The sequence below is a fragment of the Dasypus novemcinctus genome, chromosome 19 (genome assembly GCF_030445035.2).
Source record: "Dasypus novemcinctus isolate mDasNov1 chromosome 19, mDasNov1.1.hap2, whole genome shotgun sequence".
Classification (NCBI taxonomy): Eukaryota; Metazoa; Chordata; class Mammalia; order Cingulata; family Dasypodidae; genus Dasypus; species Dasypus novemcinctus.
Genome location: NC_080691.1, coordinates 82,440,767 through 82,457,968, shown reverse-complemented (window position 1 = coordinate 82,457,968; position 17,202 = coordinate 82,440,767). Strand labels below are relative to the sequence as shown.

Genomic DNA, 17,202 nt, shown 5'->3' with positions numbered 1-17,202 from the left:
CTCATCCATCCATCCACCTATCTATCTGTCCATCCACCCACCCATCTGTCCACCCACACATCCACCCACCCCTTCGTTCATCTACCTACTCATCCATCCATCCACCCACTCATCCATCCATCCACCTATCTGTCCATCTATCCACCAACCATCCACCCATCCACACACTCATCTGTCCACCTACCCATCCACCCACCTGCCCACACATTCATCCATCCACCTATCCATCCATCCACACATCCACCCACTCTTCCAGCCATCCACCTACCCATCCGTCCATATGTCCATCCATCCGTCCACCCATCCACCCACTCATCATCCATTTACCCATCCATTTACCCATCCATCTGTCCATCCACCCACCCATCTGTCCACTCACCCATCCACCCACCCCTTCGTTCATCTACCCACTCATCCATCCATCCACCCACTCATTCATCCGTCCACCTATCTGTCCATCTATACACCACCCATCCACCCATCCACACAACTCATCTGTCCACCTACCCATCCACCCACCCATTCGTCCATCCACCCACTCCTCCATCCATTCACCTCTCCATGCATCCACCTATCCATCCGTCCATCCATCCACACATGCACCCACTCTTCTTTCCATCCGCCTATCCATCTGTCCCTCCACCCTCCTCCCAAGCCCAGGTGGCCCAGCCTGGTGAGGAAAGGGGGTTCTCAGTGAGGCTGACCCTCCCGGGGAGTGAGCCCGGGGGCCTGTGGATCACACAGGGGAGGCTACCACAAGGGCTGCTCGGAGGAGGCGGCCGGCTACCCCCACTCCCACAGCTCTCCCGCTCCAGGCAGGCAGCAAGGGAAGGAGCCGGGCTCGGAGCCCCTCCAGCTGTAGGGCCCCCGCTCACATCCTGGAAGTTTCGTGGCCTTGGGGGGCGTCGTCACCTCCTGTGGGCTGCAGCCACCCCTCTGTGCGGGGTTGTCACGAGGGCCAGAGGAACCGAGTAGAATCCCTGCCTGCTCGGAGCACCCCACGTGCGCCTGCGCCTGATGAACCGAGCCACGCTGCAGACAGTGGGGAGATGCCGGACGGGGGGTCTGCAGGGTTGCTCTCCCTCCAGCACCGGCCGTGGCTCCCCCGGCTCGCGGCTCTCTTCAGAGAGTAAGAGAAGGCGGTTGCAAAAAAACACCCGCAAGTGTCTTGAGCAGAGAGTACTTACAACACGCGGGACACGAGCCACCCGTGAGCCACGCACGAGGGGGCGACTGGGGGCTGCTGGGGGTGGGGGGAGGAGGTGCGTCCTGCTCCCACGCCGTCCCTGGCCTGAAGATGTGACAGTGCCAGGTTGAGCCCCTGACCCCGAGCACATGGGCGGCTGGACAGAGGACCAGGGACCCGGGCCACGGAGCCTGGAAGGCTCGAGCTGCCCCCGTGGGCAGAGCGGGGGGTGCTTCAGGGGAGCCTGGGGAGGCCCGCGCACTGCCACCTCGGCCGCCGGAAGGCCGGCCCCGAAGCCGCTCCCAGTCCAATCTCAAAAACCCACCACGCCGACCCGCCGAGCTGCTCCGCTCCAGCCGCGCAGGGCACGGGCCGCCCACAGGGTGAGCCGAGCACCCTCACTGCCCGGGGACGTTAGGGGGAAACCGAGGAAATCCGAATCGAGCGTGGACCTTAGACAACGCTGTGTCAGCACGGGTCCACGGGCGGTGACAGAGGTGCCGCGGCAGCGGACGACGTGCACCCCAGGGGCACGTGGGACTCTGGCCGGTTCGGCAACTCAATGAATCGATTCAACACCAAGTTTATTTTTAAAGTAGTACACGGATCACAAACACACGCTCGCACACCCCACGCAGCCTGTGCCCCGCGGCCGCTTTGGAGGCGACCTTAGCCTCCTCCACGTGGGCCTCCAGGCACCTGCCCGGCCCCGCCCACCACTCACCTGCCCGGGCCCGCCCACAGCTCACCGGCCTGGCCCCGCCCACCACTCACCTGCCCGGCCCCGCCCACCACTCGCCTTCCCGGCCCCGCCCACCGCTCACCTGCCCGGCTCCGCCCACCGCTCGCCTGTCTGGCCCCGCCCATCGCTCACCTGGGCCCGGCACCAGCAGCCCTCCGTTGTCCTCTGCTGCTCCCACCCCCAGCACCCCCCTCCCTCTGCCGTCCAGCCCCGGGGCGCCCCCCCCAGCCCCCTCCCACAAGTGCTGTGGGGGGCAGATTGGACCTGCGGGGGGGGGGCGCCCCCCGGGTCACCCCTGGCCTGGGCTCGTGGGAGGAGCCGGGCGGGGGGCCCAGGGCCCACCAGCGCCGAGGGGGCGGGGAAGGCGGCTCAGGGGCCGCCCCGCCCCGCCCCCCTCGGCGGCGGCCCCTAAAGGCGGCGGTGCGGCTCCGGTTCCCGCAGCGCGGGAGCGGGGACAGCCGCGTGGCCCCGGAGCGCGGTGAGTCCGGGGGCCGCCTGCCTGGGCCCGGCTTCCCCTCCAGAAAGTGGGGGGCAGCTGCAGCCCCCCGCCTCCCTGCCCCTCAGCCGGCCCCTGGCTGTGTAGAGGGGACCGGGCTGCGTAGTCGCGGTGGGGTAGCGCCGGAACAGCACCAGGCTGCGTGCAGCTGGCTGTGTAGACAGGGTAGGACTGTGTAGACACGGCCAGCTCGCATAGATGCCACCGGCTGGGCAGAGGGCAGAGGTGGCGCCCCACCTTGGGGTCTCCCCTCCCCAAAGGCAGTTTTCCCGCCAGTTCTGCACTTGACTTTGCTCATTCTGGGGGCGGGCATGGGCGGGGGTAAAACTCAGATTTACCAGGTGGGTGGGGATGCCCCGTGGTCCCAGGACCCCCGGGCTCCCCCTCCCCGCTGCCGGGCTCTCGGGTGTGCGACGGAATGACCAGGTCCTTGGGGGGTGGGGGTGGAAGGCCTGACCTTGGGCTGGGGTCTTTGTGGGGAGTTGATGAACGTGGCAGGTGGCCCGGGGCCCGCGCTCGCGCCCCCAGCGGCTCAGGGGTCTGCGAGGAGCGAGGGCCCGGCCAGGCGCCCCCCACGCCCCGGGGGCCCAGCCGCCCGCAGTCCGGGGACATGTTCGGCGTGGAAGACAAGCTGTGGGGGTCCCCGCAGACCTCCCCCTGCGGGCCGAGGGACGCTGTGCGCGGCGATGGGGGGACGAGCCCGGGACAACTGAAGCGGCCACCGCGGAGCCCGCCCGCCCCATGGGGCAGCTCACAGCAGCCAGGCTCACACCTGTGTGTGTGAGGTTGTGTGGGGTTGTGTGTGGCCATGTGTGCTTACGTGTGTGAGGTTGTGTGGGGCCATGTGTTGTTGTGTGACTGTGTGGGTGAGGATATGTGGGGCCATGTCTGGTTGTGTGATTCTGTGTGACCATGTGTTTGTGGTTGTGTGGTTGTGTGTGACCATGTGTGATTGTGTGCCACGTGAGGTTGTGTGTGACCATGTATGTTTGTGTGCTTGTGTGACCATCTGTGGTTGTGTGGTTGTGTGACCATATGTGATTGTGTGAGGTTGTGTGACCATGTATGGTTGTGATTGTGTGTGACCATCTGTGGTTGTGTGCTGTGTGAGGTGGTGTGTGACCATGTATGGTTGTGTGATTGTGTGTGACCATGAGTGGTTGTGTGCATAGGATTGTGAATAGGATTGTGTGTGGTTTTGTGTGATAATGTGTGATTGTGTGTGTGACATTGGTCATGTGTGACAGTGTCTGGCTGAGTGTGGTTCTCTGAGATTGTGTGAGGTTGTGTTGTGATTATGTGTGGTGTGATTGTGTGGTTGTGTGTGGTTATGTGGGGTGGTGTTTGTGTGGAATTGCATGTGTGAGGTTGTGTGATAATGCTTGATTGTGCATGTAGGATTGTGAGTGTGAGCTTGTGTGTGGTTGTATGTGTGGTTGAGGGTGGTCGTGTGATTGTGTGTAAGATTATGGGTGGTTATGTGTTATTGCATGTGACGTCCGATGAGGTCGTGTGGGGTCATGTGTGTTTGTGTCTGTGGTTGTGTGAAGTCATGCCATTGTGTCATTGTATGTGAGGTTGTATGAGGTCATGTGTGGTCATTTGTGATTGTGTTTATGGTTCTGTGTCATAGTGTGTGAGGTCATGTGTGGTTGTGTGTGGTTGTGTGTAGTGTGTGGTTTTATATCGTGTGTGAGATTGTGTGAGGTCATGTGAGGTCTCGTGTAAGGTTTGTGAGGTCATGTGAGGTCGAGTGTGGTTGTACGTGGTTGTGTGTAGTTGTGTCTATGTTGTGTGTGGTCATTAGTGACTGTGTGTCATTGTATGCAAGGTCATGTATGATTTCTGTACTTGTGTGTAGTCGTGTATGCACACGTGTATGGTTGTGTGCCACTGTATGTGAGGTTGTGTAAGGTCATGTGTGGTGTGTCTATGGTTATGTGTGGTCGTTTGCGATTGTGTGTCATGTGAGGTCACATGTGATTGTGGGTGTGGTTTTGTGTAGTTATATGTGGTTTTGTGTTGTGTGTGAGGCTGTGTGAGGTCTCGTGTGAGACTTATGAGGCCATGTGAAGTCAAGTGTGGTTGTGTGTCGTTATGTGGTTGTGTCTATGTTGTGTGTGGTCATTTGTGATTGTGTGTCGTATGTGTGGTCATGTGTGGTTTTGTGTCATTGTGTGTGAGGTTGTGTGAGGTCACTTGAGGTCTTGAGCAAGATTTATGAGGTGATGTGAGGTTGAGTGTGGTTGTGTGGTTGTGTGTGGTTGTGTCTATGTTGCATGTGGTTGTTTGTGATTGTGTGTCATTGTGTGTGATCTGTGTGGTTGTATGTAGTCATGTGTGGTTTTGTGTCTTTGGGAGGTTGTGTGAGGTCATGCGAGATCTCGTGAGAGATTTATGAGGTCGCCTGAGGTCGGGTGAGGTCGGGTATGGTGGCGTGTGGTCGTTTGTGATTGTGTGTCATTGTATGTGAGGTCGTGTGTGATCTGTGTGGTTGTACGTGGCCGCCTGCCGCCCTGTCCACCAGCGGCCGCAAAGGAGCGCGCCTCCGCGGGGCAGCGTGGCCGTGGGCGCCTCCCGGGGCAGCCCTCCCTGCCTCCCGCCCCGCTGAGGCTTGTGTGTGCTCCGGCCGAGCCCGCGGGGCCCTGCGCTCTGGGGGTGGACCGCGGGGCTGGGGGGCTGGGGGCTGGAGGTAGACTGTGGGGCCAGGGGACAGACTGCAAGGCTGAAGGGCGGGGGGGCTGGGGGGCCGGGAGACAGACTGCGGGGCTGGGGGCCGGGGGGCCGGGGGGCCGGTGGGCTCGGGGGACAGACTGCGGGGCTGGGGGCCGGGGGACCAGGGGGCCGGGGGGCTGGGAGACAGACTGCGGGGCTGGGGGCCGGGGGGCCGGGGGGCCGGTGGGCTCGGGGGACAGACTGCGGGGCTGGGGGCCGGGGGACCGGGGGGCCGGGGGGCTGGGAGACAGACTGCGGGGCTGGGGGCCGGGGGGCCGGGGGGCCGGTGGGCTCGGGGGACAGACTGCGGGGCTGGGGGCCGGGGGACCGGGGGGGCCGGGGGGCTGGGAGACAGACTGCGGGGCTGGGGGCCGGGGGGGCCGGGGGGCCGGGGGGCTGGGAGACAGACTGCGGGGCTGGGGGCCGGGGGGCCGGGGGGCCGGTGGGCTCGGGGGACAGACTGCGGGGCTGGGGGCCGGGGGACCGGGGGGCCGGGGGGCTGGGAGACAGACTGCGGGGCTGGGGGCCGGGGGGCCGGGGGGCCGGTGGGCTCGGGGGACAGACTGCGGGGCTGGGGGCCGGGGGACCGGGGGGCCGGGGGGCTGGGAGACAGACTGCGGGGCTGGGGGCCGGGGGGCCGGGGGGCCGGGGGGCTGGGAGACAGACTGCGGGGCTGGGGGCCGGGGGGCCGGGGGGCCGGTGGGCTCGGGGGACAGACTGCGGGGCTGGGGGCCGGGGGGCCGGGGGGCCGGTGGGCTCGTGGGACAGACTGCGGGGCTGGGGGCCGGGGGGCCGGGGGGCCGGGGGGCTGGGAGACAGACTGCGGGGCTGGGGGCTGGGGGGCCGGGGGGCCAGGGGGCTCGGGGGACAGACTGCGGGGCTGGGGGCCGGGGGGGCCGGGGGGCCGGGGGGCTGGGAGACAGACTGCGGGGCTGGGGGCTGGGGGGCCGGGGGGCCGGTGGGCTCGGGGGACAGACTGCAGGGCTGGGGGCCGGGGGACCGGGGGGGCCGGGGGCTGGGAGACAGACTGCGGGGCTGGGGGCTGGGGGGCCGGGGGGCCGGGGGGCTCGGGGGACAGACTGCGGGGCTGGGGGCCGGGGGGCCGGGGGGCCGGGGGGCTGGGAGACAGACTGCGGGGCTGGGGGCTGGGGGGCCGGGGGGCCGGTGGGCTCGGGGGACAGACTGCAGGGCTGGGGGCCGGGGGACCGGGGGGCCGGGGGCTGGGAGACAGACTGCGGGGCTGGGGGCTGGGGGGCCGGGGGGCCGGGGGGCTCGGGGGACAGACTGCGGGGCTGGGGGCCGGGGGACCGGGGGGCCGGGGGGCTGGGAGACAGACTGCGGGGCTGGGACCGGGGGGCCAGGGGGCTGGGGGGCTGGGAGACAGACTGCGGGGCTGGGGGCCGGGGGGCCGGGGGGCCGGTGGGCTCAGGGGACAGACTGCGGGGCTGGGGGCCGGGGGACCGGGGGGCCGGGGGGCTGGGAGACAGACTGCGGGGCTGGGGGCCGGGGGACCGGGGGCAGACCGCTGGGCTGGGGGCCGGGGGCAGCGGTGGGGGAGGGGGAGGGCCTGGCGGCGGGGGCAGAGCGGCCGCCTGGGGACGAGGGGCTGAGCGGCGGGAGCAGGGCGTGGCCCTCGTGGGCGGGTGTGGACGGGGTGATGGTGTTGAGGTTGTGTGTGTGGTTGTGTATATGATAGTGTGTGGTTGTGTGTGTGTGTGGTTGTGTATATGATTGTGTGTGGTTGTGTGTGTGGCCATGTGTGGTTGTATATATGATCTTGTGTGCTTGTGTGTGGTCATGTGTGGTTGTGTATATGATCGTGTATGGTCGTGTGTAGGCGTGTGTGGTTGTGTATATGATCTTGTGTGTGTGGTCATGTGTGGTTGTGTATATGATCTTGTGTGCTTGTGTATGTGGTCATGTGTGGTTGTGTATATGATCTTGTGTGCTTATGTGTGTGGTCATGTGTGGTTGTGTATATGACCATGTGTGGTTGTGTGTGTAGGCATGTGTGGTTGTGTATATGCTCGTTGTGCTTGTATGTGTGGTTGGTCCTGTGTGAACCTGGGTCTCTGCTTTTCCTCGAGGAGGTAAAGGAAGGAGAGGGGTAGGTGCGGGCTGTGTGTGTGCGTGACTGCGGGTAAGCGTGTGGCTGTACAGCTATGTGTGTGTGGTTGTGTGTGATGTGTGGCTGTGTAGTGTGCAGTTGTGTGCCTGTGTAATCGTCTGTGGTGTGTAGTTGTGCACAACCATGTGTTTGACCAAGTGTGTGTGTGATTGTGTCTGTGAAGTGTGTGATGGTGTGTGGTTGTGATTGTATGATCGTATGTGTGTGTGGTGTGTGCGATTGTGTGTCTGTGAAGTCTGATGCTGTGTGGTTGTGATCGTGTGTGGTGTGTAGGTGTGTGTCCGTGTGTGATGGCGTGTGGCTGCGTGAAGTCCCACGCGTGGGAACTCCCCGCCTACGAGGGGAGCTCGGTGGTCCCAGGCGCTGGCCCCTGTCCTGCGGGAAAGCCGAGGCCTCGTCGCTCGCCTGGCGCGGGGCCCCACGGGTGAGCGGGACCCCGTACCATCCCACCTCCCTAGGGGGCCGGATTCCAGCCCAGGGCGAGGCCCGGCCTCGTTCCCCGGCCTCTCGTCCGTCCTGCCTACAGTCCGCGTCCTGGTGGCCGAGGCGCACCCGCTGTCCCTGGAGAGCAGGTCCCGGGCTGGCTTCGGCGCCACCCACGCAGCAAAGCGCAGGAAGGTCCTGGGATGCTGCGGTCGCGCCGTGTGCGTCCAGGCTGGGGATCACCGCAGAACTACCGGGACGGCGAAACCCGCCTATTTAAGCCGTTAGCTCTCAGGGAGCCGGCACGAGCTCGCTGTCCCAGCTGCTTCTCTTGGCACCGCCGCGTCGCGACCGTGTCACCCACAGGCTGTAATTTCACATCCAAAGCTCTAAAACCAACGCGGAAGGGAACGGGGATTCCAGGTTATTGGCTGAAATCTGCACGAGGCTTTGGTTATTTTTTCCACTTTCAAAAGCTTATTTCGGAACATGCCCGGTTGCAAAGATGGTCCAAGCCCCGTTCACCCTTCACGCAGCTTCTTGATTGTTTTGGAGCTCCCATGACCGTGCTGCAACGATCCAAACTGAGAAATTAACATTGCTACAATCGAACAGACTTGGGACTTCCCTAGGTTTCCCACCACGCCCTTTCCTGTCCCAGCATCCCACACTGCATTGATCACAAGCAGTAAGTGATCTGTTTTTGTTTTTATTTTTCATCTACAGGCTTCTGTCAGTTTTCCTTGGTGTCGATCACTCGTGTTTATCAGTGTTACCCCTCACTGCTCCCGCTCTCTCGTACGATCTGCAACGCCTTTTTCCTCTGTGCAAATTGTAAAGCTAAATGAACACAAGGGACCATTGCTGCAAATAGTTTTCTCACACACACCTCTTCCCATGAAAACCTAACAAAATGTTCACAGACAAAAAAAAAAAGGTAGAAGGCCAAGCTTATTCAATTTCCTTTAGGCTTGCTGAGTGATTTATTTCATGAAGTTGGGGCAGTGGGAGAGAGGAGGTTTTCCCAGCTAGATCCGAGGCTGACGAGAGGGATGGGTGAAACAGGAGAGGGTGCGGGCAGACAAGAGAAGCCTGTTCCGTAAACGGGCTTTGGCCGCAGTGCAACGGAGGCATATGGGACGGAACAGTCTGAAAACTGTGATCATTTTGGATGAAGTGAAAGGAAAAAAAAATGATATAGATCAGTGACCAAGACGGTTAAGAGAGAGAAGTAGAAATCTAGGAGCCCGAAAGCAAAGCTGAGATAACCTTTTGGGTTTTATTGAAGTTGATAGTTGCCTATGTATGGAAAAACTGAACCCAATGGTTGTAGTTCCTCTTGGAGAGGTCAAACCACTGGCTTAACCAAATAAAAAGACACTTTTCCATTAAAGGCAAGGAGAAGATCCGTGGTGGAGACCCAGAGAAATGCAAGAAGGATGAGGAGCTAATGAGGAGAACAAAGAGATGGGGGAAAGATGGGTCACTAAGGATGGAGAGTGTGTGCTTCCTGGGAGTGAAAAAAAGAAAACAAGACAGGAAAGGCCTGTGTATAGCTAAGTGTATTAGTTATCTGTGGCTGCGTAACAAATTGCCCCCAAGTTTAGTAGATTAAAACAGCAAACGTATATTATCTCATAGTTGCCATGGGGCTAAGAATCTGGGAGTGATTTAGCTGGGGTCTTTCTGGGGTGGGGGTGGGTATCTTGAGGGTGCATTGGCTGTGGCTGCAGCAACGGAAGGCTCAACTGGACTGGAGGATCCACGTCCAAGTCAGCTTCTTCATGCGGCCGTCGGCCAGAGGCTCACCTCCCGCCAGGTAGACCTCCCCAGAGAGCTACTTGAGTCGCCTCCCAACATGGCCGGCACATCCCCAAAATGAGTGATCCCAGAGAGAGCAAGGAGAAAGAGTGGGGTGGGACACGGGGCTGTGGGCAGGGGGCCATGGCGAGATCACGGGAGCAGAAGTGGAACCACGTTGTAAATAGACCCCGGGAGGTGAGGCTGGGAGCCGCAAACCCAAGTACAAGCACGGGTGATGCTTACACCAGGGTAGAGGTGTCCCGATTCCAGATGTATTTGAAAGATAGCGCTGGCTGCATTTGGGGGCAGACTGGATGGAGGGGCATATGAGAGAGGTGTCTACGATTTGGGGGTTGAGTGGCCATAAAAAATGCAACTGCTATTTGAGCTGGGAAGACTATGGGAGGAACAGGTATTTTTTTTTTGTCTGGGGTGAGGAACATCAGGAGGTGAGTTTGTGCGTGTCAAATTTGAAAAATTGTATCAGTTAGCTATGCCATGTAACAAATTACCACAAACTTAATGACTTAAGACAACACCTATTTCTGTGGGTCAGGAGTTTAAGAATGGCTTAAAAGGGTTCCCTGATCGGGTTCACACAACCAAAATGTTGGCCAGGCTGTGTTCCCATCTGGAGACTCGACCGGGGGAGAATCTGCTTCCAAGCTCGCTCGGGTTGTTGGCGGACACTGAGGACATGGCTTTTTGGCATGGCTCCTTCGTCAAGCCATCAAGGAGGGTTTCTAGCGCCAGTCTGCTGAGGCAGAGTCTGACATAGTGTAGTGTAATCACGGCAGAAGCATTCCATCTCCTTTGCCATACTCTATCGTGGAGGAGCCACCCAGCTCTAGGAGAGGGGATTACTGGGAGATGGAGCATCAGTGGAAGTCACCAGAGCTCTATCTACCACCGTCCTTCCGGAAGCAGCTTCCAGCGGTCAATGAAGCCTGGGTCAGGAATTCAAAAATGAGTCTGGGCTGGAGCCTGTAGACATCAGCAGAGAAATTCTGTTAGAACCAGGAGACTGGATGAGCTTATAAAGGGAGCCCAGGAAATATTCTTTAATCTTCTTTCATTGGTCTACTTTTTTTTCTTTTCGGAGGTAGTGGGGATTGAACCTGGGACCTTGTACATGGGAAACAGCCCCTCAACCACTGAGCAACACCCGCTCCCCAATGAGAGTTGGTTTTTGGTTTGTGTGTTTTCAGGAGGTCCCAGGGATCAAACCCGGGACCTCATACATGGGAAGCAGACGCTCAACTGCTTGAGCTACCTCCGCTCCCCATCATGGGTCTACTTTTGAAATCTAAAAAAAAAATACTTTTAAGGCAAACTTAATCACTGTCACACACAAAAAGAAAACAAGCAAGAGAGGGCAACTGAAAAATACAACAAGAAAACAACAGAGCATTATTAAATCGTTACTGTCCTCCCAGGGCCTGGGCTAGGGTGGGCAAGCAAGGTCCTCGCCTCGGGTGAAAAACGTACAGAGGCATCAAAAAAACACAGCGATGGTGATAAATAATATTTCAATGGAATAGTGTAAAACATCTAATGGATGTTTTACAGAAGAATGCGTGATGAGCAAAATATAAACGTTTTTAAACCAGGATAGCGTCTGGCAGGACTGGGACTAGTGAGCTGTGCAAGGACCAGTTCCAATCCTGTCTTTGTGGAAAATGTTGATATTTTGGGGGTCATAGATTTTTTGCATTAGTTTCGATTTTTACAAAATATGACCTGAAAATGTTCTTTATTTTATTGACCAGGACTCTGGTGTTATCAGAAGGCTGAGCACGAGGGTCGTTCTGCCTCCTTCTGAGTTCCCGTGGCTGCGCCCATGAAGTGCTCTCTTTTAGCATCTCCTGGAGCCTCTGAGTTGGTGCAGCGCCTTCTGAGGGCAGTTAAAGGGAGGACAAGGGAGCAGATGCAGCTCAAGCGGCTGAGCGCCCGCCTCCCACACGGGAGGCCCCGAGTCCCGTTCCCAGTGCCTCTTAAAAACAAAAAACCAAACCAACTCAGCAGAGCTGAGGTGGCTCGGTGGTTGAGCACCGGCTTCCCACATGCAAGGTCGAGGTTTTAATCTCCAGTCCTCGTACCCCTCCCCCCAAAAAAGATGGGCAACAGGGGGACCGAGTGGCTTTCGGGATAATTGTTCAGTCCAGGAGGAAGCGACTTTCCCAGTGTCACCCTCATGGCTGCCGAGTCGGGGTGAGACTCGGGTCCCTCCCCCCACGCCACGTTCCCCGCTTCCCGATGTGGCCGCGAGGGGGCTGGGATGTCAGGCTGGACGGGCCACAGGCTGTGGCCGCTGACGAGCTGCCATTGAGCTCTCCACGCGCTGCGGTTTAGGGACCTTTCTCTTCCCCCCTCAATCTTGGGGCACGATTCAGTGCTCCGATCCCCTTCTATGGGTCCCCCCACCCTAAATAGTCCAGGATGGCCAAGCGCACCATCGGGTGAGGTGGGCAGCAATTTATCCCTCACAAGCAGAGGACACTGCACGCCACGTGGGGCCGTGCCTGGGAGCAAAGCAGCCCAGCCGTGGCTGTGGTTCCAAAAGGGCCGGGTGGCTCCTGGTCCTGTGGGAGGATGGGAACGATTTGTTTGAATAATTCTGCAGATTGGAGGCTGCCAGAGCCCATTGGTTTGAGGACCGGGCCGGGGGGCGCTGGTTTGGCGGGTGGGGAAGCGAGCCGGGCTGGGGGGCGGCTTCCCCAGTGGGGAGGTCATATCTGCCAAGAGCAGGGGAGCTCACGGCCCGCCCTCCGGGGCCCTGGGAAGCTGGAAGATGCCAAGGCGCCCTTGAACTTGTAGGCCTGGCGATCCATGAGGTCTCAGCTCCATCGTCAAGCCTTCTCGAAGCGTTTACCGAATTCTCGGGGAGGGGGAGGCCCTCCTCCCACTGGCTTCTCTGTTTACAACTGTCCGTTTATTCCTCGGATGTCAGTGCTTCATCATCCGGGGTGTTATCTCTCAAACTCGGGTGGTAACTTATCCTCCGGGGTTGCTTTCGAAAAATAAAACTATGCGTCATCCCATCGAGGTAACGGCGGGCACCAGAAACAGCCTTTCGGCATCCTCTCGTGTTTCTCTCGCCCAGTTATCTTTCCTCTTTTCACTCCGCTTTTGTATTTCACTCTCTCCCACTCTTGGCAAAAAAAAAAATCTATAAACTCTTTATAGCCTGCAATTAGGGAAGTGAAGAATCTTCCAGAACCATCTTTCCTCTCATCTCTTTCTTGAACAAAACACCTGCTCTTCTGAGAAAGGCTGTCTCTGCTGCCAATGACTAAAAAGGGAAAGAATCGTCTAAAGAGTCGAGGAGTGTTCTACGCGACACTCAATAATTCGGTTTAGCGTCCTTTCTCTTAACCCCTGAACTGACTTTACATCTTGGTCAGGGGTTCGCTTTCTATTTGGAACTAGGGGTGGAATATGGGTGGGGAGCCCCGGGCTGAGGGATTCCCCTGCCCGCCCCGAGGGACTCGGGTCCCAGGATCATCCGACCTGCTGCCGTCCCAAGAGGCTGCACCCCTTTAAATACACGAGGGGGGCGGGGCGGGGAGCCCCGGAAGCTGGGGGGGCGCCCTGGTTTATACCAGCTCACCCACGGGGAATTTATTCTGGGGGGCGGTGCAAGCAGGGCTCGAGCTCACTTGCCCCCCACCTCGGCACGGCCGGCGTTTGCAGCCGGATCCTTCTCTGGGGTACGGGCGACCTGTGCACGTCGCAGGGTTTGAGCAGCACCCCTGGGCTCCGCCCGCTTGACGCCAGTGGCTCCCCCAAGCTGTGACAACCCGGTGTGTCAGAGCTTGCCAATTGTCCCGGGGGGGGGGGCAAAATCACCCCCGAGCGAGAAATGCTTGTCCAGGCAAGGGTCTCCGGGCGTAGGAAGATGAGAGGCTTGGGGGGAGCGAGACTGAGATGAGCAAGAAGGGGTGACCGTGGTCAGAAACGAGGGGGGGACGCAGATGGACGCAGCGGGGTGGAAGAGGCGGGCTCGTGGGGCTTGGAGGCAAGCGGGCACGGCAGGGAGGACACCGGGGGCGCCCGGGCGACGTGCAGGTGGCCGGGTTGAGTGTCCTCGGGGACGGGACAGGCGCTGCCCGAGGCGGAGAACTTGGGAGGACGAGCAGCCGGCAGGTTCTCTGGGGCAGGTGGACTCTGCTCGGGACGGGCTGAGCTGCAGGTGGAGACGCCCCGGTGGCCACGCCGGGTGGCAGGTCCCGAGAGTCGTGCGAGTTAGGAGCCGATCTGGGGGAATTGCTGAAGCACTGGTGGCCGAGGAAGCCCCACAGCGCGAGAGAAGGGGCCAGGGGCCTGCCTGGGCCCCGGAGGCGGGAGAGCGGGCTGTGAGGGGGTGGCGGAGGCCAGGGAGGGCCTTTTCCCGGAGCGCGGCGTGGGTGAGGCTTAGAAATAGTGGCTCGCTTTCCTTTGTGCCTTTCCTGTCCCATCAAGATTGTGCCAACAAAGGAGGCGAGTGAGCGAGGACATAAAGACCTCATCAGAGGCTCTTTTGTCCCTCCCGAGGGTCCCGGGGCCTTAGGAGGGACAGTCCCCCTGTGACGGCTCGCCGGCACACACCCTGACGTCCCCGTGTCCCCAAGGGCTTCCATGGAGCGGGCGTCCAAGCGTGTGGGCGAGCTGTACCTTCCCCGCCTAGAATCCAGCAAAAGCCCGGGCTGTGCTCAGCATCCCGCGTTCTTCACGGGGACAGGAGAAGAGGTGGGCGAAGGGCTGCCCCTTTGTGGCTGTCCTTGTAGACGTTACTGCACCCTGCTTTGGTTTGTCCATGATCATCCATCTTGATCTTCCTTTTTTAAAGATTTATTTATTTTCCCCCTTCCCCTCCCTCCCGCCCTGCTCTTTCTGCTGTCTGTGTTGTCTTTTCTTCTCATTTTCTCTCCTCTAGGATTCACCGGGACTCGATCCTGGAGACCCCTGATGGGGAGAGAGGCTCCCTGTCAGCTGCGCCACCTCAGTTCCTGGTTTCTGCTGCGCTTCCCCTTGTCTCTCTTTTCATGCCTCATCATCTTGCTGAGTGATTCACTTGTGTGGGCACTGGCTCACCACACGGGCACACGTTCTCTTCTTTCTCACCAGGAGGCCCCAGGGATCCAACCCAGGTCCTCCCATATGGTGGGCGGGAGCCCCATCCCTTGAGCCACGTCCACTTCCCCATCTTGATCTTGTAAGAGAAGCCCAATTTGAATCAGCTCCAGTGAACACATCTTCCTAAAACTCGGCGGCCCAGAGGAGAATCCTGCCCCAGCCGCGGGTCCCACCCATTCTGTCTCTTCCACGGGAGTCTTTCCTGGCTGAGGCTCCTGCCCCGTGACCCCACCCCCCTACCCATTCTCTGCATTCAGAGATCTTCCCCCTTGCTGGTGGCACAAAATGGCAGCCTTTGGCCCCAAGCCCACATCATGGAAACTTAGAAGCCCCACTGGGAAGATGGCGTCTTCCTTCCTGCTTCTATACCTTGAAGTGTAGGAAATCGATGACTTCTATTGCTTTTGGTCTACAAAAAGGGCAATTTCATACAGTTCTGACTCAGGGAAGAAGCTTGAGTCATGTACAACCCCTTGGACAAATTACTGTAGGGGGGTAGCTAAACACTGTGATTGGCAGGCCTGGGTCACACGTGGACCAATCACTGATGGAGAGGGATGGATACTGTGATTGGCAGGCCTGGGTCCCACGAGGACCAATCACTGATGGAGAGGGATGGATACTGTGATTGGCAGGCCTGGGTCCCACGTGGACCAATCACTGATGGAGAGGGATGGATACTGTGATTGGCAGGACTGGGTCCTACATGGACCAGTCACTGATGGAGAGGGATGGATACTGTGATTGTCAGGACTGGGTCCTACACGGACCAATCACTGATGGAGAGGGATGGGTACTGTGATTGGCAGGTCTGGGTCCCACGTGGACCAATCACTGATGGAGAAGGATGGATACTGTGATTGGCTGGCCAGGTGGGTGGGGCACCAGGAACCGTGTTCTTCTGGCACCAGTTAGGTTCTACTGGAGAGACTGGTGCGGGTTCTTCTGCTTATTCTGGAAGAGTCCTGACTGTCATCCTACACATACTTCACAAGCCCTTGCTCCCTGGCGGCCTCTGGGGATGAAGCCGTGGACTAGAATTTGGTCGTGAAGGCGGTATTTGTTTTCTGTACTTGGTGATCCACCTGTCACAAAGGTGGCGGCTTACAATGGCACTGCGAATCTGAGTGTTTGAGGGCGGGGTCCTGGCAGGGCTCAGCCGGGGGCTCTGTTTCGGGGTCTCCCAAGCCTGCAGGCGAGGGGTCTCCTGGAGCTGCGTCCTCATTGGGGGCTCCCCTGGCACAGGAGGCCCGTCCCTGCTTTTGGGGGGGCGTGCTGGCAGCTTTCCCTGGGGCTGCAGGCTGCATGGCAGGTGCCTCCTGCAACGCCAGCCACGGAGGGAGACTGTAGCAAAATGTCATCGTGGGAGTGACATCCCATCGCCTGCGCTGCGTTCTGTTGTTAGGAGCAAGTCGCAGGGCCCACCCATGTGGGAGGTGGGACAGCGCGGCCACCTTAAATTCTGCCCACCGCAGAGATCAGAAAGGAAGCCCACAATTATAGAGATGCCAAAAGGAGCTCAATAGGGGAGAGCAGGGCCCTGTGGGAACCTGAGGGGTGGGAAGGGAGTGACGAAGGCTATGGGGGGGGCACTTAAGCGAATGGCATGGGGGCGCCATTGGAGGGGAGAGGTAAGGGCTTGCCCAGTCTTTTCCCATTAGAAGAAACCACATGTGCAAAGGCCCTGGGGCACCTGGGGGGAGGATTTGCACGCGGCTGGAGCACTGAGCCAGGGGCCAGGGCAGGGGAGAGTGGAGGGATGTGGGGAGAGCCCTGCCCTAAAGGAGGTTGCTAAAGAGTCCACAGCTGCCAGCAGGAGAATCACATCCATCAGCCATGTGGGATCTAAGCCCCCTCTCGATATAGAGGTGGAGGGGACATCACCATCCCGGGCCCACAGGATGAGGGAATAAAATATGGACTAGAGTGGACTTGCTGTATTCTACTATAGAACCATTGTGACTCTGGCAATGGAAGAAATTGTAGCAGTGATGTGGAGACAGTGGCCACGGGGATTGCTGAGGGCAGGGAGAGGGAAGAAGAGGTGTGATGTGGGGGCATTTTGGGGACTTGGAGTTGTCCCGAATGATGTTGCAGGGACAGATGCTGGACATTATAAATCCTGCCATAACCCACTCAGTGGACTGGGGTAGAATGTAAACTACAATGTGTAAACTATTATCCTTGCGGTGCAGCAGTGCTCTAAAATGTGTTCCCCAAATGCAGTAAATGCGCCACAATGATCAAAGAGGCGTTGGTGTGGCAGGAGTGGGGTGGGGTGGGGAGTGGGGGTCTCTGGGAACCGCCTCTATTTTTTAATGTAACATTTTGTGTGGTCTCTGTATCTTTAAAAAGAATTTCATTTTCAAAAAATAAAAAAAATAAAAGTGCTTAAAAATTTAAAATTAAAAAAAAGGGAGGTGGCTAAAGCCAACACAGTGCGAGGCCAGATGGCATCTGAGTTTTAGTCGATGGCGGCTGTGGGGAGGACTCGGAGGGGGTGAGCCAAGCAACTGAGGGAGTGGGCGGGGGTCTGGGCGGCGGGTGGAGGCTCGAAGCAGGGCCGGCCGCGGGGCGGGCAGGTGTCCTGACTT

General features: G+C 59.2%; 1 protein-coding gene across 1 annotated transcript; it reads right to left on the bottom strand.

Moving 5' to 3' along the window:
• Positions 1-2,336: 2,336 nt before the first annotated feature.
• Positions 2,337-12,324, bottom strand: LOC139436963 (uncharacterized). The gene is made up of 4 exons (XM_071209695.1): positions 12,252-12,324; positions 7,792-7,922; positions 5,187-6,731; positions 2,337-2,576 (listed from the first exon to the last, which is right to left on the bottom strand). Exons 1-4 carry the CDS (start codon positions 12,322-12,324, stop codon positions 2,337-2,339), a joined length of 1,989 nt encoding a protein of 662 aa, XP_071065796.1.
• Between the last annotated feature and the right edge of the window lie 4,878 nt (positions 12,325-17,202).

Bases quoted from the DNA above. Each gene is read 5' to 3' on its own strand.
- LOC139436963 (XM_071209695.1), bottom strand. From the start codon at position 12,324: ATGGATCGCCAGGCCTACAAGTTCAAGGGCGCCTTGGCATCTTCCAGC. The intron at 7,923-12,251 runs GTGAGCTCCCCT...GGTGATCCCCAG, and splicing joins AGGGCCCCGGAGGGCGGGCC to CCTGGACGCACACGGCGCGA. The intron at 6,732-7,791 runs GTAGGCAGGACG...CCTCGTCCCCAG, and splicing joins CGGCCACCAGGACGCGGACT to GCGGCCGCTCTGCCCCCGCC.